The 27,897-nt window shown below is 49.6% G+C and overlaps 1 protein-coding gene and 1 long non-coding RNA gene across 2 annotated transcripts; both read left to right on the top strand.

The window, feature by feature from the left end:
• The first annotated feature begins 1,217 nt into the window (after nucleotides 1-1,217).
• On the top strand, nucleotides 1,218-1,795 carry LOC127673122 (uncharacterized). Its single transcript, XR_007975082.1, has 2 exons — nucleotides 1,218-1,348; nucleotides 1,579-1,795. It is a non-coding gene; the product is annotated as an uncharacterized LOC127673122 (long non-coding RNA).
• A 135-nt stretch (nucleotides 1,796-1,930) lies between these two features.
• On the top strand, nucleotides 1,931-26,256 carry Eif3b (eukaryotic translation initiation factor 3 subunit B). Its single transcript, XM_052167769.1, has 19 exons — nucleotides 1,931-2,463; nucleotides 9,215-9,407; nucleotides 10,313-10,432; nucleotides 10,654-10,711; nucleotides 10,888-11,016; nucleotides 11,245-11,402; nucleotides 13,921-14,052; nucleotides 14,130-14,196; nucleotides 14,869-14,915; nucleotides 16,812-17,022; nucleotides 19,731-19,803; nucleotides 20,714-20,836; nucleotides 22,147-22,225; nucleotides 22,820-22,958; nucleotides 23,829-23,954; nucleotides 24,551-24,628; nucleotides 24,976-25,084; nucleotides 25,189-25,305; nucleotides 25,769-26,256. Exons 1-18 carry the CDS (start codon nucleotides 1,998-2,000, stop codon nucleotides 25,290-25,292), a joined length of 2,412 nt encoding a protein of 803 aa, XP_052023729.1. The 5' UTR covers nucleotides 1,931-1,997; the 3' UTR covers nucleotides 25,293-25,305; nucleotides 25,769-26,256.
• Nucleotides 26,257-27,897: the final 1,641 nt, after the last annotated feature.

The raw sequence follows: 27,897 nt of genomic DNA, 5'->3' as shown, positions 1-27,897 counted from the left end.
GGAGACACACACACACAAACACACACACACACAGAGAGAGAGAGAGAGAGAGAGAGAGAGAGAGAGAGAGAGAGAGAGAGAGAGAGAGAGAAAACACTATCTTTTAGGAGCCATGAATCTCAACACTCAAGGCCCGAGAGCCATCGAAGCACTTGGTGGAAGGTTACGGTAAATGCTTCGTGTGGGGCTCCTGGCAACCAACCCCAGAGAAGAAAGTCTGTTTCCGCAGCACCTACAGCCATCCTAAGTCTCTGGCTTCTAGAACCTGGAGCCATAAGCCTTTCTCAGGATTTGGATTATGAGTCCAGACACTGGGGCTTTGGGCTCTCAAAGGTCTGGGCCTGCCAATACTAGAAGAGATGTTAATTAAAAAGTAAGTAAATACATTTCCTTAGTGTGTGCCTATCACATCAGAGGCCACCCCACCCCCACTCAGTTCTCTCCATCCACAATATGGGTTTGCAGGACGGGAGCTCAGTCAGGATTAACAGCAAGAGCGGCTGTGTAGCTCATCACTTCTGAGTAGACCATAAATACTCAGGCAGCCTATCACTAACTTATCCATCAGCCCAAGGCCTCATGCTTTGTTGGTTTAGTCGTTATATCGCACAGGCTAGCATGATCTTTCTGCCTCAGTTTCCCCAGTGCTGGGATTCCAAGTCTATGCTTTCATGGCCAACTAACTGGTCCTTTTAAAAAAAGTAAAGTTTTGTTTGTTTTTTCTTAGGAATGAGCTGGGACTGGAGAGGTGGCTCAACTGTTAAAAGCATTGCCTGCTCTTCTAGAGCTCTTCTGCTTCTATTTCCAGCATCCACATGCGGTTCATAACTGTCTATAGCTCCAGTCCTGAGTGTGATATGATGCCCTCTTAAGGCCTTTGCCTGCACACTCGGTGCACGGACAGACTTGCAGGCAGAACATTCATATGCATAAAATGCAAAATTTTTCGAGTTAAGAGATGGTTGTAAGCCACCATATGGGTACTGAGAGCCAAACTTGGTCCTCAGCAAGTGTTCTTAAGCCCTTGGTTCCCTCAACTCGTTCTTTTTAAGATTTTCGAAACGTCCCATAAGGGACGGCTTTGGGCTGGAGGTATCAAAAATCTTGATTATCTTTCCCAGCAAACCTCCTGGGGTCCCACGAAGGCTCCGTCCCGCCCACCCCACGCTGGCCCACGTGATCGCGTTCTCCCGCGTGTGAAGACCGTAGTAACCGGCGGGCTGAACCACAGTGACTTTCATCTCACCGGCCGACGCTAAATTGCCAGCCGCTGCGGCGAGGATGATGGCCATTGAGACTATAGCCACTCATCGCACGATTCTGCATTGTGCAGGCAGTCATTTTTTATGTGAGTTGGCGGCCTCTGGTTGTGGATGAGCAACTCGCGTAATTTTGGAATCCTTCGTTCGTTTGCCCCGTCAGTGGACGGGTCTAAAATACAAGCCCTTACGGGGGAGGGAAGCCAGTCATGTCAGTCAAGCAGTCTGTCTGATTAAAAGCAAAGCTTACAAAGATTCATGTGTGGAATTTCAGTTATCTTGGCATTATTTTATGGCCACATATTTTGTCTTCATACAGTCCCGCGTGTTCAAAATCATTTGAGAATCTACTTGATGAGCCCCAGATAGTTCAGTCCTTCCCCGTAGCGCCCGCCCGGAGAGGCAGAGGAACGCCTGCCATCTTGGACGCAACTATTTCTTATCCAGAATGGGGGAGCCACATATCCGTGTGAATTTATTTGCTACATTAAAAAACCCTTTGGGCTATAAATAAACTCATACATATTGAAAATCAATTTTATAATTGTTTCTAGATTTTTGTGCGTATCTGAGTTTTCTCGGTCTGTTCGTGAGGAATGAGGGCGTGGGTGTCTCCCCCCGGGCTACATCTTGGTACGCCCCATCGCTGCACGCACATGGCTCCGCGCTAGCGGCGCGCGGTGATTTCTGGGAGTCGGAAGCAGGGCGGCCGAGCCGGGTGAGAAGCAGCGCGGGCCCATGCAGGACGCTGAGAACGTGGCGGTGCCCGAGGCGGCCGAGGAGCGGGCCGAGCCCGCGAGGCAGCAGCCAGTCTCCGAGTCGCCCTCGACGGACGAGGCGGCAGGGTCTGGCGGGTCCGAAGGGGGGCAGACAGAAGACGTCGAAGAAGACGCCGAGGCCGGAGCGGAGCCCGAGGTGAGGGCCAAGCCGGCGGCCCAATCCGAAGAGGAAACGGCGACGAGTCCGGCCGCCTCGCCCACGCCGCAGTCGGCGGAGCGGCCCTCGGCGCAGGAGCCCTCTGCTCCCGGGAAGGCGGAGGCCGGCGGGCAGCAGGCCCGGGGGCACCCCTCGGCTGGAGCGGAGGAGGAGGGCGGGTCCGACGGGAGCGCGGCCGAGGCGGAGCCGCGGGCTCTGGAGAACGGAGAGGCTGATGAGCCCTCCTTCAGCGACCCCGAGGATTTCGTAGACGACGTGAGCGAGGAAGGTAAGGACTGTAGTCGGGGTTGTGTCCACGGTGTGGGTATCCCCTCATGACGTCGAGGGCGCGAGATCTCCCGGTTGCAACGATCCTCTCTTCCCTCTACAGTAGGGGACCATTTGGGGAGGCCGTTTTGGTGGAGGGCTGAACGACCTGGAATATCTGGGGGCGTTCCAGTTTCCCGGCCAGGGTTTCCAGTGTTGACCGGCTGGATCCCTCAGAGGGCCAAACGGGAGGACAGGTCGTGTAGAGCCTGGTGCCTTCCCACTTTGTAGACGTGTGTTCCCAGTGGTTTTCATAGTAAGGCATTGCCATTGGACCCAACCACATTACCACCTGCTTATCTCTCTTTCCTGCGTCGGTACCCCGGGCCAGTCTTGTGTACATTGCTTTTTCGCATTGCTCGTTTGGCAGCATACTTCATGATTTCTTCTATGGTGACTGGCTTTTTAAAGGCATTGTTTCTGCCTACCCGCACAGGAGCCAAATTCCTAAAATCTCTTCTGACAGTTGGTAGCATGTGTTCCTCTGCCGTTTCAACTTCAGGCTGAAAGCTCTCGAGCCAGTACATTCATGTGATGGTGTGGCTAATACCAACGGGCAAAGGGCCTAAGGACACCACTTTAAAAGAGAGAGAGACAGACAGACAGACAGACAGACAGAGACAGGGCCTCTCTGTGTAGATCAGGCTGAAATTGAACTCTTGATTTTTCTGCCTCAGTTTTCGTGGTGCTGACCCTACGGACATGTAGGACCCTTAAACTGCTTTTTGGATCTACCAGTGATAATATACCATGAAAATATAGCACCCCAGTATAGTTGTCAACTTAGAACTTTGCCATTTGATGTGACCATTGTTTGACTTAATCCTTTTATATGTCTGGTCCTCCTGCCTCCACTTTAAGATCGCCAGGATTTGAGGTGTGAGTCACCATGCCTGGCTTGTCTTACAGTGTTTCTTAAAAGATGCCTTAGCATGAGAAGCAGATAAACTATTGTGAGGAAGTTGCTCTGGATGGAGTGGGTTTCTGGGTTCCCACTTGCCCCACTCCACTGATCTCTAATGCACCTGTTTCCCCCGTGTTAGAGCCTAAGTTTTGACTTTGAAGCTCCTTTTGAACCCCTGGTTCCTTTGGTTATTTTATTTTGTGTCTGGACTGTACCTGTCACTTCATGGTTTCAGACAGGACCTATGTTGGCCCAGAAGTCACGGTCCTGTCTTGGCCACTCAAGTGCTAGGATTACGCCCAAGTGTGAAACACTACTAAATCCAGCTGCTTTTGATGTATAGAGAGGTGTCTCCCTGAGCTCAGAGCTCACCAGTTGGCTAGAGCAGCTGCCCATTAGGTCTTTTTTTTTTTTTTTTTTTTTTTGGTATTTTTCGAGACAGGGTTTCTCTGTGTAGCCCTGGCTGTCCTGGAACTCACTTTGTAGACCAGGCTGGCCTTGAACTCAGAAATCTGCCTGCCTCTGCCTCCCAAGTGCTGGGATTAAAGGCATGCACCACCACCGCCTGGCTTTTTTTTTTTTCTTTTCTTTTCTTTTTTTTTCCCATTAGGTCTTTCCTTGCACTTTTCTAGCATGGGAGTGCAGTTCTGCCACACTGCCAGCTCTTTGAGGGTGCTAACTTGGGGGAGTGATCTTTTTTTGGGGGGGAGGTTGGTCTTTTTGGTTTTTTTAGATTTGGTTTTTTCAAGTGGGTGTTTCTCTGTATATAGCCCTGGCTGTCCTGACACTCACTCTGTAGACCAAGCTGGCCTCGAACTCAGAAATCCACCTGCCTCTGCCTCCCAGAGTGCTGGGATTACAGGAGTGCGCCACCACCTCCAGGCCAGGGGAGTGATCTTAACTCAGTCAAGTCCTGTTGTTTGCCTAGCAGGCATCTTTCGAATTAAACCATTTCTCCATATGCATACCACTATCTTTTCCTTCCTTAAAATATATATTTCTTTATTTTAAAGATTTGTTTATTATATGTAAGTACACTGTAGCTGTCTTCAAACACTCCAGAAAAGGGCGTCAGATCTCATTAAGGATGATTGTGAGCCACCATGTGGTTGCTGGGATTTGAGCTCCGGACCTTGGAAGAGCAGTCAGTACTCTTAACCACTTTGCCATCTCTCCAGCCCCATCTTTTCCCTTTTTCAAAGATACATTTTGTTTGTTTGGCTTGTTTGCCCACATGTCTGTCTCATGTGTGTCTATTGCCCAGGAGGCCATTGGAGCTCCTAGAACTGGAGTTAGAATTTGAATTGGTTGTAAGCACTGGGAAGCGATGGGTCTGTCTACTGCAAGATGAGTATTTAAAGAATTATTTGAACCCATTTAATTCACAGATTTCAGTATGTAGAGTATTTCCAGAATTGGGGACTGTAGGAGTCGGGGGATGCTGGCTTTGTGACTACAAGGCCAGCCTGCCTTCATCAAGTCTGCTGGGAGCCCAGCTGGTCCTGTCCAGTGTCTGCAGGGGAGGGAGAGTAGTGTGTGTGGAGGGAGGATCCAGTCCTTAGGAACTCTAAGGCCATCTGGTTTTGGGCCTCAGGGTGTCACAAGGGTGGGAAGAGAAACAGCCTTTTGGTTTTTACCAGGAGGAGCAGTGTGGACTCTTTTTTTTTTTTTTTTTTAAGATTTATTTATTTATTTATTATATGTAAGTACACTGTAGCTGTCTTCAGACACACCAGAAGTGGGTGCCAGATTTCATTTTGGATGGTTGTGAGCCACCATGTGGTTGCTGGGATTTGAACTCAGGACCTCTGGAAGAGCAGTCAGTGCTTTTAACCTCTGAGCCATCTCTCCAGCCCCCAGCAGTGTGGACTCTTGTCTTGCCTCCTTGTCCTTTTTCACTTTAGAATATATCTTCTATTCTGTTACTGATCATGAACTTGTTTCCTCTAGTGTGGTGTGCATGCCAATCATTTCACTACTTGGAAGGTAGAGATTTGAGGCTAGCCCCTGCTACACAGGGAGTGCAAAGCTAGCCTGAGGTACATGGGACCCTATATCAAAAAACAAATAGAAGGGGGCTGAAGAGATGGCTCAGCACTTGCTGATCTTCCAGAGAACCTGAGTTTGATTTCCAGCTCCCACATGATGGCTCACAGGTCTCTGTAACTCCAGGAGTGATCATGTACCAGGCATGCATGTGGTGCACATACATACACAAAGGCAAAACATTTATACACTTTACAATAAAATGTAAAAAACCCAAACAAATGGAAAGAAACAATGTGTTGCATTATGAGGCTACTTTGCTCTGCCCTTCTCAGGAGAAGCAGATTGTTAAAGGCTAGGTAGACGCTTTGAGCGCCTGGGAAGGAGTCTAGTTGGTATGGAAGCTGGGCTTTTTTTTTTTTTATTACCTCTTGTTAAGTTCAGATCCAGCTTAGCAGGCTGTTTAATTGTATGGTGAGCAGGATTTTAAAGGAACCCAGAGTTTCAGTGGTGAAGGTTTGTGGCATTGCCGTGTTGAGAATCTGCCTCTTTCCTCCTCGCTCCTTGGCTGTTCTTGATTCTAACATCTTTGAAATGTGTCTTAATTAGGTTTCTTTTGCTGTGACAGAAGCAGCTTACAGTCAGTCAGTTGATCATCCAAGGAAGTCAGGGCAGGAGCCGATCCGATGCAGAGGCCATGGAGAAGGAGTGCTGCTACCAGCTTGCTCCTCATAGCTCACTCAGGCTCCTTCCTACACCATCCAGGGACACCAGCCTGGGATGGCACTGCCCACAGTGAATTGTGTTGTTCGTACCAATCATCAGTCAAGGAATAACCCACAAACTTGCCTCCAGGTGTTTGGTGGGGCATTTATTTTCTCAAGTGAGGTTTACTTCTCCAGATTACTCTAATTGTGTCAAGTTGACATAAAATTAGCCAGCCCGAGATGCAAGGACTAGTGTAGTAGACACAGGACCCAGTGCGTGCCAAGCGAGTGTCCCACCAAGCTATGTTACAGCCCTCCGATAGAGACCTTGAAAAACGTCATTTGGTGAGTTGGTTTTCTCCTTCCACAGTGGGTCCCAGGGACTGCACTCAGGTCATCCGGCTTGTGTGACACTGAACCTTCCTGCTGGCCCAGAATTGCCTTTTATATTTAAACATATTTATTTGTGTTCCTATTTTTTTTCAACTTTGTATATGTATGTTTGCCTGCATTCGTATTTATGCAGTACACGTGTGACTGGTATCTGTGGAGCTGACGGAGGGCATTAGATTCCTTGACACTAGAGTAGCTAGGGTCAAGGTGGCTGTGAGCCAACATGTGGGTGCTGGGAATTGAGCCTCAGTTCTCTGCAAGAGCAACAAGTACTCTACAATGACTGAGCCATCTCTCCAGCTCTGTTTTTTATTTTATATGTATGGATGTTTTGCCTGCATGTATGTCTATGTACCACAGATGCACTTTCCTTTGGAGGCTAGAAGAGGGAATTGGATTATGTGGAACTGAGGTTGTAGCTGGTTGTTAACTCCCATGTGGGTGCCCGGAACTGATCTCTGGTTCTGGAAGAATAACAAGTGATCTCAACTGCTGAACCGTCTCCCCATCCTTTCCTCCCTTCCAACTTTTCTTGAGACAAGGTCTCACAGTGATTTTTTTTCTGGCTGTTGCTGGCTTTGAATTTATCTGCTCACCTCTGCCTTCTGAGTTAGGATTAAAGGCCTTACTCAGCCAAGACTTCTTTGTTTTAAGCAGGATCTTCTTGTGTAGACCTGGATGGCCTCAGAAATGGCTGTGTTTCTGTCCTAGTTTCTTAGTTCCGGGAGCGTGAGAGCATTCTTACATGAGCTCACCTTTCTCTGTGTACACGTACTGTAGCTGTGAAAGTGCACATGGAGACCGGCGTGCTCTTCTGCTGAGCTTCACCCCTTTTGGAACTTTGTAGAATTCTGTAGATCAGGCTGGCCTCCAGCTCAGAGATTAGCCTGCCTCTTCCTGGAGTGCAGAGATTAAAGAGGTGCACCATGACGTCCAGCTCCCTCCACCTTCTCCAGTTAAAAAATGTTTTTTAATATGTATTAGGGTTTTATTTGTAAGCATATTTGTGTGAGGTCAGATCTTGGAGTTGTAGACCCTTGTGAGCTGCCATGTGGATGCTGGGAATTGAACCCAGGTCTTCTAGAAGAGCAGCCAAACACTGAGCCATCTCTCTAGCTCCTAAGATAGAATTCACTTTCTTTCTTTCTTTCTTTCTTTCTTTCTTTCTTTCTTTCTTTCTTTCTTTCTTTCTTTCTTTCTTTCTTTCTTAGATTGTTTATTATTATATGTAAGTATACTAGTATACTGTAGCTGCCTTTAGAGGGCATTGCATCTCATTACAGATGGTTGTGAGCCACCATGTGGTTGCTGGGATTTGAACTCAGGACCTCTGGAAGAGTAGTCAGTGCTCTTATTATATATATTATATGCATTATATTATTATTATATATTTTTGAGACAGAGTCTTACTGTGTAGCCATCCTAAAATTCGCTTTGTAGACTAGATTGGCCTTGGATTCACATTGGTCTCCTGGATTGGAGGCTTGTGGGCAGCGAGCACTTTCCCCACTTAGCCTCTGTCCAGCCCAACTCTCACTTCTGAGAATGAAAGGCACAAGGATTGGTGTCAACGTCTAGGATATTTAGTTTAGTATGCTGAAGTTTCTCTCCGTTTTTAAAGGATTTGTTTTATTTTTAAGTGTGTATGTGTGCACAGGTGCCCTTGGAGGTGTTCAGTCCCTTGAACTGGGTTACAGGCTGTTGAGTGAGCTTCTCAGCCTGGGTACTGGGAACAAACAGAACTCAGGTTCTCTGCAGGAGAGACAGTTGGGTTTCCAAACATGGTTTCTCTGTATAGACCAGGTTATGGCCTTGAACTCATATTCACCTGCCTCTGCCTCCAACTGTGGTAAGTACCTATTCTTAATGCTGAGCCATCTCTCCTGCTTTTCCGTTTCCTAGCTAAGATCTTCTGTAGTCTGGTAGGAGGCTGGCCTTGCCTTGAGGGTGATCTTGAACTTTAGCTTCTCCTGCATCCACCTCCCAACTGCTGGGGTTGCAGGCATGTGCAACCACACCTGCAAAGATTGAATAAGAAAGGACAGTAATAATAGCTAGAAATTCATGCAGTGATCCATTCATTAAGTTTGTTTTTACAGCAGTATTGGATGTTGAACCCAGGGCTACTTCCGTGTTTAGGTTGGGGTGCTACCATTATGTTATATTTTATGTATATATAAGTACACTGTAGCTGTCTTCAGACACACTAGAAGAGGGAGTTAGATCTCATTACAGAGCCATCATGTGGTTGCTGGGATTTGAACTCTGGACCTTCAAAAGAGCAGTCAGTACTTTTAACCGCTGAGCCATCTCTCCAGCCTATATTTTATAATTTTTAACGTTATTATTTTTTTGTGTGGAGTATGGACAAGGCTGTGGAGGTCAGAGGGTAACTGTCAGGAATGGGTTCTTCCCACTTGGTTAAGGCAGGGTCAAGCCTGGCTTTGAACTCAGATCCACATGCATCTTCCTCCACCTTCAGAGTGATGGAATTACATGCTTGCACCACCCTGGCGGCAGCAGCTGGGTACATTTAGAGACTACTTCTCGTCAGAGGGAGTGTGACGATCAGTCTTCCTTGTCGAAGCCACGTCCTGATTTCTTTGTTCGTGGTGAAGCACTTGGAGTAGATGCCTCTTAGGAGTGAGCAGCCTGCTGCTGGCTAATGAGTGAGTGCTTCTTGGCTTAAACAGAACCCACTTGACATTTCTTTTACCCTTCAGAACTACTTGGTGATGTACTCAAAGATCGGCCTCAGGAAGCGGATGGGATTGACTCAGTGATTGTTGTAGACAACGTTCCTCAGGTGGGACCCGACCGGCTTGAGAAGCTCAAAAATGTCATCCACAAGATCTTCTCCAAGTTTGGGAAAATCATAAATGACTATTACCCTGAGGAGGACGGAAAGACGAAAGGGTGAGCGCACAAGCTGCTGACGCAGTGGTCGAGGACTTGGGGTTTGTATGTTCACGCCACCCCAGGGGGAAGCGCTCCGGTCAAGTTTTGCTTCTCGGGTCCCCAGAGCTGATCCCCACAGAGCAGCAGGCTATCCAAGATAGGTCCTAGGTAAAGATACCACTGGCCCGGAGGTGGGCAGAGGCCAGGGGCAAGCCTGCCTGTGGATTTCTCTGGAAGTGCTTTTGAAAACTATTTAACTTCTCTGAAATAGATAGAGGTGACACCTTGTAGCGCTGCTCAGTCACCTAAGCCATGGGTGCAGCCTAAAGTGTGACCTGCCATTTGCTCTTGAGTTAGGCGTCCACTGTGTGTGTGGTGCTGAGCATGGCTATAGGCGTAGATCCTTTGAAGGCCTGGGGCCTCCCGTCTCCCAGGACCAAGGTTCTTGAACACCAGCTACCTTTGGTGACTGGACAAGGCAGAATGATCCACAGCGGCTGCTGCTGCTGAATATGAGGGTTTGCCTCTTGCCTCTGCTGACATAGTGTGTCAATAGGAAATGACCTTTTTTGTCATTTGTAACCGTGAAGTCAGTCCATTAAGATCTCCTCCCCCCTCCCCCCCCCCTCTCTCTAATTTATTGCAAATAAGATGAAAGCTAGGGATGAAGGATACAACCATAAGGGTCAATAGTTAGAGAAAATAAAATTGAAGATAGGTTGAAACCTGAATAATAGAGTATACAAAAACTTAAGATTTCTTAGAAAACTGCTTGGCCTGTGTTACTGTTCTTTGGTCCTCAGCATGACTGCCATGGAGACACCACAGGACAGTTAGACGCTTCTGTTCATGTAGAAAGGGCTCAGTGTACATACAGTAAGTCTGAGGAATCATGTGTACAAGCCGCTTGCCTTCTCGCTCAGGTACATCTTTCTGGAATATGCCTCTCCTGCCCATGCTGTGGATGCTGTGAAAAATGCAGATGGCTATAAGCTGGACAAGCAGCACACGTTCCGTGTCAACCTCTTCACTGACTTTGATAAGTGAGTTGAAGCCTGGGATCTGTGGTGGGTGCTCGTGGGTGCTGGGGCGTTCCTCAGTGGGTACTGGCGGCCTTTCAGGTGGTTGGTTCCTGTTGGCCAGGGAAGAGCATTTTATGCTTTTGCTTTGAGCTTGGGGTTGGGTAGAGAGGGTGTGGAGCTGCCCGGCTGTGCACCCCTCATCCCATGCTGCTGTGAACTCAGCAGTGCCCGTTCTGTTCCAGGTACATGACGATCAGCGACGAGTGGGACATTCCAGAGAAGCAGCCTTTCAAAGACCTGGTACGTTGTACAAAACGTCTGCCTTTGTAGTCAGAAGACATTCTGTAACTGAGGTAAAAAGGTATCCGTATCCCTTGAGCTCCTCATTTGTCATTAAGTATGCTAGTCATTGATAAGCTATTCTTTGATTAAAATGAATGCGGTATATTAAGTCCCTCGATTTTGATTGTTTTTAGGGCAATTTGCGTTACTGGCTGGAAGAGGCAGAGTGTAGAGATCAGTACAGTGTGATTTTTGAGAGCGGAGACCGGACATCCATCTTCTGGAATGACGTCAAGGACCCAGTCTCAATTGAAGAAAGAGCGGTGTGTACCAGCAGCTGGCCCTGGCCATGACCTCCCGTCCCGTCCCCTTAGGCAGGGCTGGTTTCCGCCCCAGGAGCAGGTGGAGGCTCTTGTTCTCTGAGGCACTCTCTGAGAACAACTGTCAGTCGTTACCTGCTTGGAAACGGTTCTGAGAGATGAGGAGATGCAGAAGGAAGGGCCGCTGTGCTTGACGCTTGTCATTTTCACACTGCTCCTGCCTTCTTACAGAGATGGACAGAAACATACGTGCGCTGGTCCCCTAAGGGCACCTACCTGGCCACCTTCCATCAGCGGGGTATCGCCCTCTGGGGAGGGGACAAGTTCAAGCAGATCCAGAGGTTCAGCCACCAAGGCGTGCAGCTCATCGATTTCTCTCCGTGTGAAAGGTGAGCGACTCATCTCGCCTCCTCAGGTGATTGTGCTGCTTTCAGACTTGATAGGAAACTCCCAGGCTAGGCTGCATGAGACCTGGTCTCAAAAAAGCCTCAAAACAGACAAGAGAGAAAAAAGAGGTGGGGTTTACCAAGATTTCTTGTCAGCATTTGGCTGTTCCTTTACCTCCTCCTCAATATGTAAACTGCTAGAGCCAGGCAGTGGGGTGGGGAGGGGTGGGGAGGCGAGCATTCAGGGTTTTCTTTGGTTTCTTTTCGCAGTGACCCAGGGTCTCTGCCATTGAACTGCGTCCTCCCCAGCCCATACTTGAGCAATAAGTCCCTCACTGTGGTTTCGTCTTCCTGGGCTGCAGTGACAGTCACACAGGAAGATTGTTTGTGTCTTGACCCTTTCAGGAAAGAGACCACAGAGACAGAACTCACTATAGTGTGTGTTCATATGGTTGTGTTCTCTTGTTTTGGTCTCTTAACTGTGCTTAATGTATACTTTTCATGGGTGTATGTGTATATGTACATGTAGGAAAAAACCTGTATTGGGCTGGGTACTGTGAGGTTTGGAACATAGCCCTCAATAAAGTGGACCTGCGTGTGTGCTCACCTGAGTGCATTGCCTAGCAGCCACCATGTGCTTTGTGTGATACTTTGGTTCCAGGTACCACTCTATGCCAGCACTGCTACTTGGTGTCATAATGTCACATAGATCATTTCTTGTTCTAGTTCAGGCACTAGACAGTTTTTCTTAGAAGGGTTTCTTTCCCATATCTGAATTAATATTGCAGCAGAGGCTTGTAAAAAGTAGAGCTGGAGGTAAGCTGGAGGAAGCTTCACGCCACACTCTGTGAGGCACACCGGATCCCCAGCCTTTGGGAACTACAGGCCAGTGTGGTGTACATGAGACCCTGCTTCCAGGAAACAACAGGATATAGACTGGTTACCCGCAGACAAAGGCAGTCACACCACGGGTGCACACTTGGCCCCAGTCTTAGTGGCTTTAGCTCTCGTCCCTTCGCCTGGCACATCCTTCCCTCCCTTTGTGCTGCTCTCAGAGTGCCAGAGGCCACCCTAGCAGCAGTGAGAGAGAGAGAGAGAGAGAGAGAGAGAGAGAGAGAGAGAGAGAGAGAGAGAGAGAGAGAGAGAAAGAGGGGGGGGAGGGAGAGAGAAAGAGAAGGGGGGAGGGAGGGAGAGGGAGGGGGGGGCTGGAGAGGTGGCTCGGGGGTAAGAGGAGCGCTTGTTCCTGCAGAGGACACAGCTTTATTCCCAGCCCCCGCATGGTGGCTCGCAGTCGTCCATGGCTCCCTCTTCTAACCACCGAGGGCACCTACATGCAAGCAAAACACTCATACATGTGAAAAAAATAAATATTTTTTAAAAAGAAGTGGGTGTGAGAGATAGCTGCCTTTTGCCTGTGTCTGGGTGTCTCCGTGTCCCCCGCCTTGGGAAGCCTGTGTAGTTCCTGCAGTAGTCAGTTGACCTGAGTTCTGAGAGTTCAGTTGGTACATGGCTAGGATGTGGCTTTCTCTGTTTTGATACATGACTTGAGCCCAAATCACTATAGCTGAAGCTGGCATTGGACTCCTGATCCTCCTACCTTCACCCCCCAAGTGCACCACCACACCTGCTATGATCTGTCTGTCCTCTTGAACAATTGAGGCTATCCTGTTGTTTGCTAGGTGTTCTGTGCTCTGGTTCTGTAGATTGTGGTGTGGGTACTCACTGCAGGCTTTAGCGGTTTGTGTGATGTGATGTTGCTAATCGGGATTTCATCTTGCCAGCCCTGATGCTACAGCAGGAGGACTTTCTACTGGTGTTCTCTGGCTTGCGGGGGCCTCTCCACTGCCCCTTGCTGTGAGGGTTGTTTCCTTAGGACACATCTGCTTTGTGGGAACAAATAAAAATTCGTATACACTGCAGTTAGATAGCTAATTTCCTGTGTCCCTGAAGCACACTCCCTTTAGAACTGTATGGTACCTTTTTTTTTGTTTTTGTTTTTGTTTTTTTGGATTTGGTATTTCTGAGACAGGGTTTCTCTGTATAGTCCTGGCTGTCCTGGAACTCATTCTGTAGACCAGGCTGGCCTCAAACTCAGAAATCCTGGGAGGCCTCTGCCTCCCAGAGTGCTGGGATTACAGGCGTGTGCCACCACCACCTGGCTGAATACCACTTGTTCTCTTTACCTCATTGGTCTTCAGAGAGAATCCCAGGAGCCCACGAAGCAGACTTGTTGGGGGTCTTTGATTGCTTGGGGCCACTTGTGCTGGGGACACCATTCTAGGTGACTCCTGTAGTATTCTGTGACATACTTTGTACGTGGTTATGCTCATCCTGCCCCAACTTGGGAGAGATAAGACACTGTTCTTGGGTGGTCATGGTGAGTGTGAAAAGGCTGGTTCTGCGCATCTTGGTGGCATTCTGTGTTTCCTGCATATCTTATTTCTGTGATCCATAGCAGTGTGTGCTGGGAATATGATTGTCACACCAAGGAAGTGCTGTGCTAAGTGACCCTCTTTTGCAGATACCTGGTGACTTTCAGCCCACTGATGGACACTCAGGATGACCCGCAGGCTATCATCATCTGGGACATCCTCACGGGGCATAAGAAGAGAGGTTTTCACTGTGAAAGCTCAGCCCACTGGCCCATCTTCAAGTGAGTAGACCAAAGGCCTGGTCTGCCTGTGGCCTCTTCTGTTCTATCCGTGTAGCCTGACACTTCTTTCTCCTCAGGTGGAGCCATGATGGCAAATTCTTTGCAAGAATGACCCTGGATACTCTTAGCATCTATGAGACACCTGTGAGTTGTAATTCCGTCTTTACGGAAGTCTGGGCATTGAACTGGAGTCCTGTGTGCTAAGGCATCTCTCTGCTCTATCACTGCGCTGTGGCCTAGCTCCCATGGTTATTTTAGTGTTCTAGAAGGCTAACCAGATGTTGGGTGCGTGCATGGTGGCTGTACATTGTGGAGATACCACATGGATATAGCCAGTGCTGCTCTTAATGTGCTGTAGTAAGGAAGGTGGGGCTGTGTGGACTAGTGGTGAGGGCCAACCCTTGCTGTGCCGGGTGGAGGTCGGATTCCCTGCCCAGGCTCCGGCTAAAGTCACATTGGAAGTTGTGTGTTGCTGCTGGCATTTGGCTGCTGCCCACCTGTCCTCCATGCTTGCAGTGCTCCCCAGATAGAGCAGCATCTTACACTCTTAAACGGGGGAGTGGGAGCTGGAAGATGACTCAGTGGGTGATGGCGCATGTTGCCAAGCCTGACAGCCAAAATTCAGGCCCTTCACTGCACCAAGGAAAGTGAGAACTCGCTTGTGCACAGTGTCTTCTGACTTGTACATGTGTGCTGTGACATGTCCTCTCCCTGCAGGATAAATTTTAAAAAGAGGTACCTAGAGATGGTGCTGCCCTGACCTTTCTGAGCTGTGATTTTTTTTTTTTTTTCCCCTTTTCTTTCCCTCGTGGGCAGTCTATGGGCCTTTTGGACAAGAAGAGCCTGAAGATCTCCGGAATAAAGTAAGTGAATGTTTCTGTAAAGCCACTGTCAGTGTGCTCTGGTTGCTGTAGCAACATAGGATGATTACCTTCAAACAGCAGAAATGTCAGTCTTTCCCTCTTAAAACTAGAAGTCCAAGATGAGCTGGTGGAATTCTATCTGGTGTGCTTTCTGTTAACTGAATGGTGTGTGTTTGTGTGTGTGTGTGTGTGTGTGTGTGTGTGTGTGTATGGATGGATGGAACAGCTCTCTTTAAAAGGCATTTGTCTGCAGGGCAAACAAGGCCTTTAATCCCAGCACTAGGAGGCAGAGACAGACAATCCCTGTGAGTCCAAGTCCAGCCTGTTCTCCAGAGCAAGTTCCAGGACAGCCAAGCCTGTTAACATAGAGAAGCCGTGTCTCAAAATAAAAAAATATAAAAACAAAATAAAAAATTTACTGGGTCCCCACCTTCCCTTCCTTAAGACTGATATACCTCACAAGGGCCTCACCTCTGGCCACCACCTCACAGTGCATTTGAGGAGCACATGAACAGACCTTCAGGTCATTGCAGGAGGGTGTTTATTTAGAGAGCGGGCTCTTAGTATAGCATTGGCTGTCCTGGAACTCACTCTGTAGACCAAGCTGGCCTCAAACATATGCAGATCTGCCTGTCTCTACCTCCTGAATGTTAGGATTAAAACTATGTGGCAGCACCACTTGGCCAGGGTTGTTTTTTTATTTTTTTTAAGAATCTGAAATGTAGCTCAAGCTGGCCTAGAATTTTCTCAGTAGCAGAGTATAGCCTTGAACTCCCTGTTCTCCCACAGGCTAGTATCACGGGCATATACTACCACATAGATTTGTTTATTATTTATTATTTAATTATTATTTATATGGGTACACTGACAGACACACCAGAAGAGGGCATCGGATCTCATTACAGATGGTTGTGAGCTACCATGTGGTTGCTGGGAATTGAGCCCAGGACTCTAGAAGAGCAGTCAGTACTCTTAACTGCTGAGCCATCTCGCCAGCTCATAGCACTCCGTCCTTAGAAAAAGCATTTGCTTCTTGTTTCTGCAAACATTGGGGATTCTTCAGTAGCTCCTGCTTACAGACCACAGGAATAAATACTAAGGTCACAGAGTCTTGCCCGGCTAGAGTAGGGACTGTGTGTAGACTTGAGCACAGTGGCTTGTTTTTGGAAACCTCCCTGGTAGAAGGTATTCTGTGGGATAAGGCTTGGGTATGTGTCGAGGAACTGCAGCTCATTCTGTCTTAGGTGAGTGGACACACACTGCTTTATCTGAAGTCATTTGGAGCTGGTCAGTCCTGGGGTGGCGAATGCTCATCGGCCCGGAGGACATTGGCATGTCTTCCTTTTGTGTTTTTCATTCCTGGATGTCATTTCTACTTTTAACAAAAACTAAAAACAGGGCATACACTGGTCTGCAACAAATCCAAAACCAAATTTGTATGTGGTGGTGGGCTTCTGCACTTCAGCTGGTCAGGAGGTTAAGGAGAGGAGTTGTTGAGTTCACAAGTTCGAGTCCAGTGTAGGCAATAAGCCATCTCAACAGCAACAAAATAGAAGACAAGAATGTGCTGTGTGTGGAGGCTTTCCACGTGGCTCCCATAGCCGACCTGCCACACTGTCTGCCCTGCAGAGCAGTTACTAGAGCGTGGGGCGGTGGGTACAATAAGCAGCATCCCTTTGTCTGTTCCCTTGCTGCCACAGCAGTGTGATCACGCCCCAGGGTTAGAGCTCTGCAGGCTATGCACTAGAGTGTCTAGCACATGGCTGGAGTGCAGCAGGCTCAGCATAGCAGGCAGGATGCCGGCATAGAGCTTGGAAGAATAAATTTGGCCATCTCTGCTGCTTGGGTCTGTAACCATCTATTTGCATAAGCTTTTATTTCTTCTTCATCCTGCAGAGACTTTTCTTGGTCTCCGGGTGGTAACATCATTGCCTTTTGGGTGCCAGAAGACAAAGATATTCCAGCCAGGGTGACCCTGATGCAGCTGCCCACCAGACAGGAGATCCGAGTGAGGAATTTGTTCAATGTGGTTGATTGCAAGCTGCACTGGCAGAAAAATGGAGACTACTTATGTGTAAAGGTGGACAGGACTCCGAAAGGCACACAGGTGAGTGCTAGCATGGGAGCCCTTTCTAAATGAGCTGCTGCTTCTAAAGATCTGTTTCTTTTGTTTGTGTGTGCAGAGCTTCAGACTTCCTAGAGTTGCAGTTAGAATTGGTTTTCAGCTGCTTGGTAGAATGCTAGTGATGTAATTCAGATTTCCTGCAGTCCCTCCAGCCTGTGCGCTTGTTTGTCAGGCGATGTCAATGGGTGGCTAATTATGTAGACTGTGGGGTAGGTACCCTTGTTGCCTGATGCTAAAACTGTTAGCTGTCTGGTCATGGTGAAGGACTCTCAAGATATTCTGGCTGAAAGCTTTTTTTTGTTTTTAAATGCCTGTCCTGGAACCCACGCTGTAGACCAGGCTGGCCTCACACTAGAGATCTGCCTCTCTGCCTCCTGAGTGCTGGGATTACCACGAGGCTGGCTTGAAGGCTTCTTAAACTCTGACTTTCATAATTGCTTTACACCCAAGAAACTTTTGTTCCTAGATATTTATAAGTACAGAATAGGTTTACAAACCCAGCATAAACTGATCATCATAAAAGCATGTATGTCTGTGTGTGCAGAGCTCTTGGAGGCCAGAAAAGGGCATTAGATCCCCTGGACCTAGAGTTATAGACAATGGTGAGCTGCCATGTGAGTGCTGGGAATTGAGCCCTGGTCTTCTTCAAGAGCAACAAGTACTTTATTTATCTCTGTCTGGCCCTGTGTGTAACATAAAGAGTTAAACCTTGGCCTGATTTTTGGTACTGTGCAATGTTTATAGAGTTGATGGATATTTTTGATGGTTTTATTGTCAGTGCTGAGAGTGTGTCTCATAACCCAGTATACAAAAGGGCAGACGTGATATGCTGTGCTTAGGGCGGTTTCCAAACAAGTGTTCTAACACAGTGTAATTCAGAGATCCTACTAACTCCATACATGCTCAAGAGAGACGGAAAAGAACAGTCCTTTGTTTTCTAAGTTTTTGTTAGAAAATACATTTTTTAAGTACAGTAGAGACAACACAGTTTGTAACAGTGTGTGTCTGAGGCAGCCTCAGCATGCTGGCACTCTAGAGCACAGACTCTAGGGCAGGGAAGGAAGTTCATGATGCCAAAGCACACAAGGCCACTGGGGCCTTGGGGAGTTGGGGCTTTGCTTTTTTTTTTTTTTTGATGGCACTCACATGGAGTTCTACTTCACAGTGCTTGAGAAGCTGTGTTTCCTAGTGATATAAGACTCTCAATCTGGACATAGCACTTTACCAGAACTCAGAGGCCTTTTGATCCTGTCTTCTTTACCTATGCCTTTAGAGTTGATCACCTCATGCATTTTCAAGCTCACAGAAAAATACAGTAGTGTCAGCCACTCTTACTAGAAGCTAAAAGGATATATTGTTTTTCTGGTAAACAGGTGGACTTCACAGCTCTGCACACAGATGTTTCTGTTTGTATAATTTGTGTTTTCCTCATCCAAAAAACATTGTGTCTAGGCATGGTGTGCGTGCCTTTAAACCCTAGCACTCTGGGCAGAGGCAGTCAGATCTCGGAATTTGAGACTAACCTGCTATACATAGCAAATTCCAGACTATCCAGGACCACACAGTGAAACCCAGGCTTTCTTTTCTTTTAGGATTTATTTATTTATTTATTTTATATGAATACGCTGTGTCTTCAGACACACCAGAAGAGGGCATCAGATCCCATTCCAGATAGTTATGAACCATCCCACCATGTGGTTCCTGGGAATTAAACTCAGGACCTCTGGAAGAACAGTCGGTGCTCTTAACCACTGAGCCATCTCTCCATTCTTTTAAGACAAGGTTTCAGTCTTTGGTTCTGGGTACCCTTGAACTCAGTGATTCTCTTGCTTTAGCCTCTTGAGTGCTGTACTACAGGCATGAACTACCAAGCCTGTCCCAACTCATTTTTCTTGAGATGTAATTTATATATCAAAGATACTTTGATTAAGTAGTGAGCCCTCTCTGTGACTTTTGTGTGTTTAGCAGGTCACACAGGCGTGCCACTGTGCATGCTAAGTTGCACATCAGCTGACACCCCCCATTTCCCTTTTATCAGGTTGCTCCTTGGTCTGCCCTTTTATTTTTTAACCCTGTACTGGTGTCATATTCAGGCAACCCTCTGAATGCTGGTCAGATGTACTGTTGAGCTATGCCCCTGGCCCCCTCCTCACTCCCGACAGCCTCCGGTCTGCTTTCTCTTTGCATGTCTCTGTTAGGAACATTTCCCTGCAGACTGTGGTCCTCTGTGTCCAGCTTCCTTGATGGCACTATTACTACTACTTCCTCCTCTTCCTCCTCTTTAACAATCCCATCTATATTGTAGCATGCATCATCATTTCGTTCTATTCTTTTTCATGGTTGACTGGTATTCCAGCACACACCCATCCACATGTTAATGGGCATGCATTAAGTGGTGGGTGAGTAGTTACTGAGTCTGCTGTTAGGTATAGTGCTTTGAAGGTCCTGGTGCAGGTCGCTCCACAGTGTGCAAGTCTGTTCTCTGGACTGCAGGGCCCCTGAGAACTCTGGTAGATGTGCTGCAGAGTGTGCTTGGGCTGTGTTGTCAGGACAGCCTCAGAACCACAGTAGGGTCATGGACATGCTGGTGGGTGAGCGCTGTCTTCTGTGATTGTCAGTTGTACCCTCCCCCGCCTCCATCTTCTCCTGTCTTCACCTTCCATAATGTTACCCCTTTCTTTTGTCAACAGGGAGTTGTCACAAATTTTGAAATCTTCCGAATGAGGGAGAAGCAGGTGCCTGTCGATGTTGTAGAGATGAAAGGTAAGCAGGAAGGGCCTTCCGGGCCTTTGTCTTGTCCAGCATCTCACAGCAGGTGCTGAAGTGAGATCTCAGACAGAGCAGCCACAGGGACCCTCCTGCCTGCTTTCCTGTCCACTTTAGGGTTACAGGCACACTGTGCCTGGAATTACCTGGATGAGCTTCTAGCTGGTTGCACTTTTGACTGATTTTGTTTGTTTCTGTGAAAGAGAGATTCATTCTATAGCCCATCTACTCTTGAACGCCAATCTTTCTGCCTTGGCCTCTCAAGTATTGAAATTGTAAGCCTGGGCCACCAGGCTTGGCTGCCTTCCCTTCCCTTTCTTTCTTTTTTCTCTCTGAAAAAATTTTTTTTGAAGTGGGATGTTTTGAGACAGGATTTCACTATGTATCCTTGGGTGCCTGGAACTCACAGGGATCCACCTGCCTCTGCCTCCCAAGTCTGGGATCAAAGGCGAGCGAGCTCCACTGCCCAGCAGTGAGAAAGAGAAAGGCTGATATAGTGGACAGAGCTGCCTCGTTACCTCCTTTACTCTGGAGTAGTCGCAGTCCAGCCTTTGTCTGGTAAAGCACCTGTGCCTTTCACTGGCTTTCACTTTGTTTGACTATAGAAGATCACAACTAAGTCCTTAAGTCCTTAGTCAGCTAAGGATAGTGTGGGGGGCCTGCCTGTGATCTTAGCTCGCAGGAGGCCAGGGCTACCCTGGCTGGGCTTGTTAGTAACACAGCATCCCAACCAGAGTAAACCAGCTGCCTTTGACTCTGCTACCTTCCCTTCCCTCTTGCTGTCTGTTGCTCTGTGGTTCGGCTAGTGGATTAGGGGTGCTTTTCTCCAGTCAGTGAAGATCTTTGAAAATGGAGATGTTGGTATGAAATGTTACAGCAGCTGACTTCTCTTTCCTGGTGATTGTAGAAACCATCATAGCCTTTGCCTGGGAACCCAATGGCAGTAAGTTTGCTGTGCTTCATGGCGAGGCTCCTCGGATATCCGTCTCCTTCTACCACGTGAAGAGCAATGGGAAGATCGAACTCATCAGTAAGTAGTCTGCCCTCGGGCTCCCTCTGCAGAGCTGGGCCAGGGTTCCAGCTGTGCGTCAGATGACAGTAGGATGCTGAGGGTGGGGTGACTGGGACCGAGGGAGGGAGCACATGCTTCATGTCCACTGAGCCCTTGCTAAGCCGCCTTCTCAGGTTTAAGTCGGTCTTCACTGCCCCTGCCCTTCAGCCTGGCTTAACCCTCAAGTCCTCCATGGCTCCCCAGGAAGGGGCGTGTTCTCATCCGCATTTGTGCAACAGTGCTCCCCTAAAAGATACTCCCCTTTGGCATGGGGACAGCATGTGGCCCTGCTTAGACTCCCAGAGGGCTGCTGATTACTCTTGTGTGCCGTGACAGCGCCACAGCAGGTTTAGGGCTCAGGACAAGCTGAACTGGCATGGATCTGCAGGGTTGCCCCAGGCTGTATTTCAAAAGCTGTTAGAGAAAGCCAGCTACCCTGTTCCCTCTGCCATAGCAGTCACACTGTGGTTTTCTTGGACTGGGACCTTCTGTTAACATGTGGTTTCCTGTCACCTGGGTCTAACCATTTGTGACAGGATCAGCTGACTGTGTTGTAAAGTCCATTGTGTTGTTGGTTCTCTTGGATGTGTAAAAGGTAGACAATCTCAGAGATCAGACACCGGGAAAGGGGTCATTTATCTCCTGAATGTCTGAGTCATCTCTTTTTGAGCTGTTAGCTCTCCACCAGGGTCACAGTCAGTGCTCCTGTGCATTGGGGCCAGAAAGGACATTGGTCCTGCAGCTTTCTGTGAATGTGAGACTTCCCCCCACCCCCATAGGGGAAGATGGCTGCTTTGTCAAGACTTCACCCTGAGTCCTGTGGCCAAGGATACACCCTGTTATAATTAGAGGCAGGCAGAAGGCTGAGAGAAGCTAGGGGTGACCTGGGCTGTCACCGCATTTGCTTTGTCAGTTTCACCCAGGGTCAGGGGGACTGGGAAGACTGTTTGCTTGATCACGCTGAAAGATGGTGACTTTGGTATCTTGGTCCTTGGTGGTGTTGGTGGTCACCAAGGACTTCTGAGATGAGTCACTGTATTTGCTGTCAGTGAGTTCTTTGCATATGAAGTTGAAAATCGCATCTACTAGACTTCCAGAATAGGCAGCAGCCTCCACCCAGAAGCATGCATCATGACTTTAGGTATAAGTGAGCAGAGGAATGGTTTGGAAATGGTTCTCCCAAAGTGGCCAGTAGGCTTGTGTTGGGATCATATGTGGGCTTTGTCTTTGCCAGCTCTCCTCATGAGAGGCACGGCTCAGCCCCTCACAGGTACTTGCTTTCTTTGCAGAGATGTTTGACAAGCAACAAGCCAACACCATCTTCTGGAGTCCCCAGGGGCAGTTTGTGGTGCTGGCCGGGCTGAGGAGGTGGGTCGGCCCCCCACTGTGGCACCGCCCCGCTCCTGAGGGCTTGTGTTGAGATGGAGCATTATCATTCCACTGGATATTTATCACAGCTGAGCCTCCAGCCACCCCAGGCTGATTGAAGTAGTGACTTGCAGATGACACGTCCTCTGTGATCATAACCTTGTGCCCCTCCTGTGAATCCCAGTGAAACAGATACTTAGCTGGAGGCTGTCCTGCCCGCGCTCCCCCCACCCCCCCCCCCCTGTGGCTGGGGTGCCTTTCCCTTGTCCCCCTGCATTCCAGCTGAGCACATGAGCATAGTGAGCACACTCAGCCTGTCCTCTGCTGGGAAGGACTGCTGTGGAAACTTCCATATGTGCCATCTTCTCTAGAGGCCACAGAGCACTGTGTACGCCATCCATGTCCTGGTCCCAGCCTCAGGCTGTCCTTAGGAAGTTTGCCAACGTGAGGGCAATAGGGCCGAGGCTCGGGGAACTAACTACAGCCAGCAGAGTCCTCACCTTTCTCACCCTGTGACTCAGGTGGGGTGAGGGGCATTGGACTCTTGTGGGGGTGCAGGGGATTGTGGGTTGCAGCTGCCCTGTCACCCCACAGCATGAACGGTGCCTTGGCGTTTGTCGACACTTCAGACTGCACCGTCATGAACATCGCAGAGCACTACATGGCCTCCGACGTTGAATGGGACCCAACTGGCCGCTACGTGGTCACCTCTGTGTCGTGGTGGAGCCATAAGGTAGAGGACGGCAGGCGCTGGGACTCAGGGAAACTGTTTTCTGTGGGAGTGTCCAGGGACGCCAGGGTCAGGGATTATTCACAAACCTTTGTGGTTTAGGGAGACGGTTTGAGGCAGACTTTCTCAAGAGACTGACTGCTGAGAGGTCAGCTGCCAGAGCATTGGGCATGTCTGCTCAGCAGGGCCTGCTGGCATGGGCACCGTACCTCCTGAGGGCAGACCGCTTCCTGTGTTCACTGTTGGGGAGACAGCTGAGCCAGTCCATGCAAACAGCATCTGGGGGCTCAGAGGGCTCCAGCTGATGAGCTGTGAGCCCTTGCTTCCCGATGCCCCTGGGCAGTGTCTGGAACACACCTCATATGTTCCTTACAGGCTGTGTTGTCTAGGCCCCATCCCAAATGCATGCAGCACGGCCCCCCCCAGTACTTGTTTAGCACACTGTGGGACTGGGAATGTCAGTGCATAGCTCCTGCCTGGGCTCCATCCCAGCATCTCCCACCCCCAAAAAGAGAAGGGGAGGGGAGGAGAGGAAGAGGCCTTTGAGCCTGTGAGGGACTGTTCCACTCAGTTCACAAAGCTCCTGAAGAGCTGCTTGTGAAGCTCAGGTAAGAGGCTTGCGGGGAAGCTGAGCTGTGGCCCTGCTGCTCTAACCGGCACTGCTGCCGAAGTTCCTGGTCAGACCAGTGAGTGAGAAGCAGGCCCGGGTCCTTACTGTTCGCTTGCTGTCTTTCCTGCCGGAGGGTGAACACAGCAGGGGGCAGGTGTTTTTTGTCTCCAGTGTGCTATGTCTCGGGTTACCAGTGCTCTGGTTGGTGCTGTGTCCCAGGGTGGCCTTGCACATTTTGTATGATGGCTCCCACTGCCCTCTAGGTGGACAATGCTTACTGGCTGTGGACCTTCCAAGGTCGCCTTCTCCAGAAGAACAACAAGGACCGCTTCTGCCAGCTGCTCTGGAGACCAAGGCCCCCAACACTCCTCAGCCAGGATCAGATAAAGGTCTGTGGTCCATGCCTGGTTGGGGTAAGGGACCAGTTGTGGCACTGAAAGAATCCAGGCATTTGTCCTGTGGCTAGACAGGGGCAGTCAGTGGGGAGTGGAGATAGGACATGGAGAGGCTCTGAAGATTGCAGGACCAGTGAGACCTGACCTGAAGCCATGTCAAACTAGCTAGTGCTTATACTCCCAGTAGGCTGAGGCAGGAGGATGGTGAGTTCTTTCCAGACTCTGATGTATAGCAACAAGATGACCCTATCCATTGTCGTCGTCCTCCTCCTCTCCTCCTCCCCCCTCCCCACTTCAGAAAACCCATGATAGTCTGCCTAAGCCAGACAGGCTATAAACAAGCTCCAGTGGGATTGGAAGAGCTAAGAAGGGATTATGTAATGGGATAGGCTTGTGCTGTTGTCAGAGCTGGGAGGGACTCACCCTAGGAGTCATTTCCATGAAGTAAGAGGCGCCAGCTGGGCATGCAGGTGCCCTGGGCTGAATCCTCTTAGTCCTGGAGGCTGTCACTGCACATCGGCATCTTTGAAGGCAGCAGTTGCGGATCTTGCTTTGAAGGCTCAATCCTGAGAGACTTGTCTTGGTTTCAGCAAATTAAAAAGGATCTGAAGAAATACTCCAAGATCTTTGAGCAGAAGGATCGCTTGAGCCAGTCCAAAGCTTCCAAGGTGAGCCGCCGAGGGGGAGGCTCATGGGAATCCATCTCTGGCCTGCCCTGGACACTAGTGAGGGTGTGCCAGGAGCCTGAGCTGGCTTGTTCTGCACTTGTGAAGGGTAACTAGCAATGGGGAGCAAAGGGCCAGCACTGGTCCTGGGAACCAACAGCCACTAACACTGAGTGAAAGCTGGCTTTTCCTTGCTAGAGGGGTTGTGGGGGAGGCAGAGGATATGATTAGGAAGAGAAACAAGGGTCCCACTGACATCTTCCAAACTTCACCAATGTTGCTAGGTTTTGTGGGATCATTGTCATTGAGCAGCTGTCCTGGTTAACCCTACAACCTTCCCTACCTGACAGGAACTAGTGGAAAGAAGGCGGACTATGATGGAGGACTTCCGGCAGTACCGAAAAATGGCCCAGGAACTCTACATGAAGCAGAAGAACGAGCGTCTAGAGCTACGGGGAGGTAACCAAGCTTCGGGGCTTGTCTGCGAGTGGAGTGGTCCCCAGAGCCCTGCTGCTGGCTTTGCGGCCACGTTCCAGGAGTCAGTCCGTTGTCTGTTCTCTCAGGGGTGGACACGGATGAGCTGGACAGCAACGTCGATGACTGGGAGGAAGAGACCATCGAGTTCTTTGTCACTGAAGAGGTCATTCCTCTGGGAAATCAGGAGTGACCTCAGCACTGTGGTAAGACTTGTGAACATGTAGCCGGGAATGGGGGTCGCTGATGAGCCCCTGGCTGCTGGCTAGACCACAACATAGAAGATACCCCAGGAAGATGGGAGTGCTGCCGCTAGTGGGTGATGGGGAGGAAGCAGAGGAGGGCATGACCATCCCAGAAGGCTGTGCTACAAGGAGGGGGTCAGGCACAGCAGTCACTCTGTTGATATTGTTGGTACAGGCTACAGTACAGGAGGGAGTGCTTGCTGCCTCCCTCCCTCCCTCCCTCCCTCCCTCCCTGCCTCCCTCCCTCCCTCCCTCCCTCCCTGCCTGCCTGCCTGCCTGCCTGCCTGCCTGCCTTGGTTCTTAGTGCTGGCCTCCTTCAGGAACCATGAGAGAGCTCAGCCTCTCGAGGCCTGGAGTGTGCTCAGTGAAGTAAGCTGTGCTGACTGGCTTTGTGTCTGACTAAACGGTGGTTCATCTGTTGCAGTGTCACTGTGCCGTGCCCAGGATCCATGGCTGCTCTTCACAGAGCCCCTTGGGCTGGGCTCTCCCGTGCTTTCCTGCTCTGGACTGCGAGTGCACCCAGGGTTCTCCATCCCGACACAGCTCTGTGCCTTTAGCCCCGGGTCCACAGCGGGGACACTCGAGCCTCTGCCCTCACATTGCCCTGTTTGGGTTTTTATCAGCCGTGTCTGCATTGGGGCCTCACTGCAGCGTTCCTGGTGGCTCCTCAAATTCCTGCTGCTGCCCATGGAATTTCCAGAGCCTCCACCTGCAGCTCAGTGCGGTTTTCATTCACGGACTTGGTGGTCCTGTGGGCCAGTGGGTGTGGCCTGGAGACCATCAGGAGTCTGCACACCCACCACTTACTTGTGCCAGAAACTCTGGAGGCACCCAGCAGCCCTTACCTGTTCAGGTTGTGCCAGGGCCTCTGCACAGGTTGGATGTGGAAATAAAAGCAGCCCTGTGTGAAAATGCTGTTGTGGTCCTCTTTCTAGCTCCAAGTGGCCTCGAGACCTGCCCTCTGCCTAGGGCAAGGGTTCTTGCACATGTCCTCTTTCTTTGTTGAAAGCCTGCCTGTCTGGAACCTCTCTGCATGCATTGGACAGGTTGGAAAGCCAGTACTGTGGGGTTAGCCACTGGACACGCACCTCTGTAGTTACCTCGTGTCAGTAGAGAAGACAGCAGCCAGGCATAGAGAGCCTCACCCGGGTGCTTTGCTCCTCTCAGATGTATTTCATGCGCTCCCAGCAGGGCCTGCAGCCACGGGCCTCCAGCGGAGGACTGACCATTAGCATGCGGAACAGAAGCCAGGTCGTGCTTTATACACTGCATTGGAGGCGGCCCACCATTCCTCCTGGTCTTGGGTGCTTTATTCCTTGGACCTTGTGTCAAAGTTTGGTCATGGTTGCAGGCCTCTTCTGTTTTCAGTATTGGCCGTTCTCAATGTTCGTTAAACACATTTTTAGTTTCACAGCAGTGAGGAAAAGGCACATTTGCAGGTTTTTAATAGCTCTCAGCTCCCCACCTTGAAGCTTGATTGGGATTTTTCAAGTAAAAGCTTTCGTGTGGTGCAGCTGGAATGTAGGGAGAGCCCCTGCCTCTGGACAGTGCTTGGGGCTCAGCTTGGGTGGTTTAGGGCAGTGCTGCAGGCTTCAGCTCCGCCTTGGCTCCAGGAGGGGTGGGGGTTCCCTTGGGCCCTAACCTCAGCCAGTCTTTCTTGCCTTGGGTCCTCAGGACATTTCCTGGCCTCCAGGGTTGACCAAGGAGGACCGTTATCTAAGGAGTGTTCACTCCGGCCTCACACGTCTGAATTAGATTTCTGAGAGATAGGTGGGGCTTGCTTCAGGGGTGTCCGAGAAAGTTTCCCACAGCCTGAGTGTCATTAGCTTGAGCTCTAAGCATAGCCTCAGCTCGAGTTTGGGTTTCATAGCATTGGTCTAGCTTGCTTTTGGTTTTTTGAGACTTAATGTAGCCTTGGCTGCCCTGGAGCTTAATCTGTAGACCAGGACAACCCAGAAACTCAGATTTGCCTGCTTCTGTCCCCCAAATACTGGGTTGTGGCACCATCTCCTGGGTACTTTTGGTTTTCAAGGTTTCTCTGGCTTGTCCTGGAACCTGATTTGTAGAGTAGGCCTGGAACTCGAGAGAGACAGGCATTGGTGGTATAGGACTTTGTCCCAGTACTCAGGAGGCAGAAGCAAGCAAGTGGGTATCTGAGTTGGAGGCTAGCCTGCTCTGTCCCAAGCCTGGCTCTTAGCTCCTGCTACCCCAGGACTTGTGTGGCACTGCTTGTGCAGTCTTATTGGCTGGGCTGGCATGGTCACAGCAGGACTGTCACCCGGGGATCCTGTGGAGGAGGTAAAGCAGTAAATCCACCAGATCCATCCCGAATCCCACTCTGGGTGTACACATTGACACCGAAGGCTGGGTGCCACTGGAAGCTCGGTTATCTGAAAGCCCCTGGCAAGGTCGCTGACAGCTGAAATTGGCTCCGGTGGCTTCATCTGTTGCTGTTTAGTCCCGTCGAGTGAGAGGCCACAAACACACTGACCTGCTGTTCTGAGGTGGCCCCTGTGTGGGAGACTATTGCTCTTGGGTTCCACACTGCGGGGG

The sequence above is a fragment of the Apodemus sylvaticus genome, chromosome 22 (assembly GCF_947179515.1).
Source record: "Apodemus sylvaticus chromosome 22, mApoSyl1.1, whole genome shotgun sequence".
Classification (NCBI taxonomy): Eukaryota; Metazoa; Chordata; class Mammalia; order Rodentia; family Muridae; genus Apodemus; species Apodemus sylvaticus.
The sequence above is the reverse complement of the archived record's forward strand: the minus strand, read 5'-3'. Positions and strand labels throughout refer to the sequence as shown.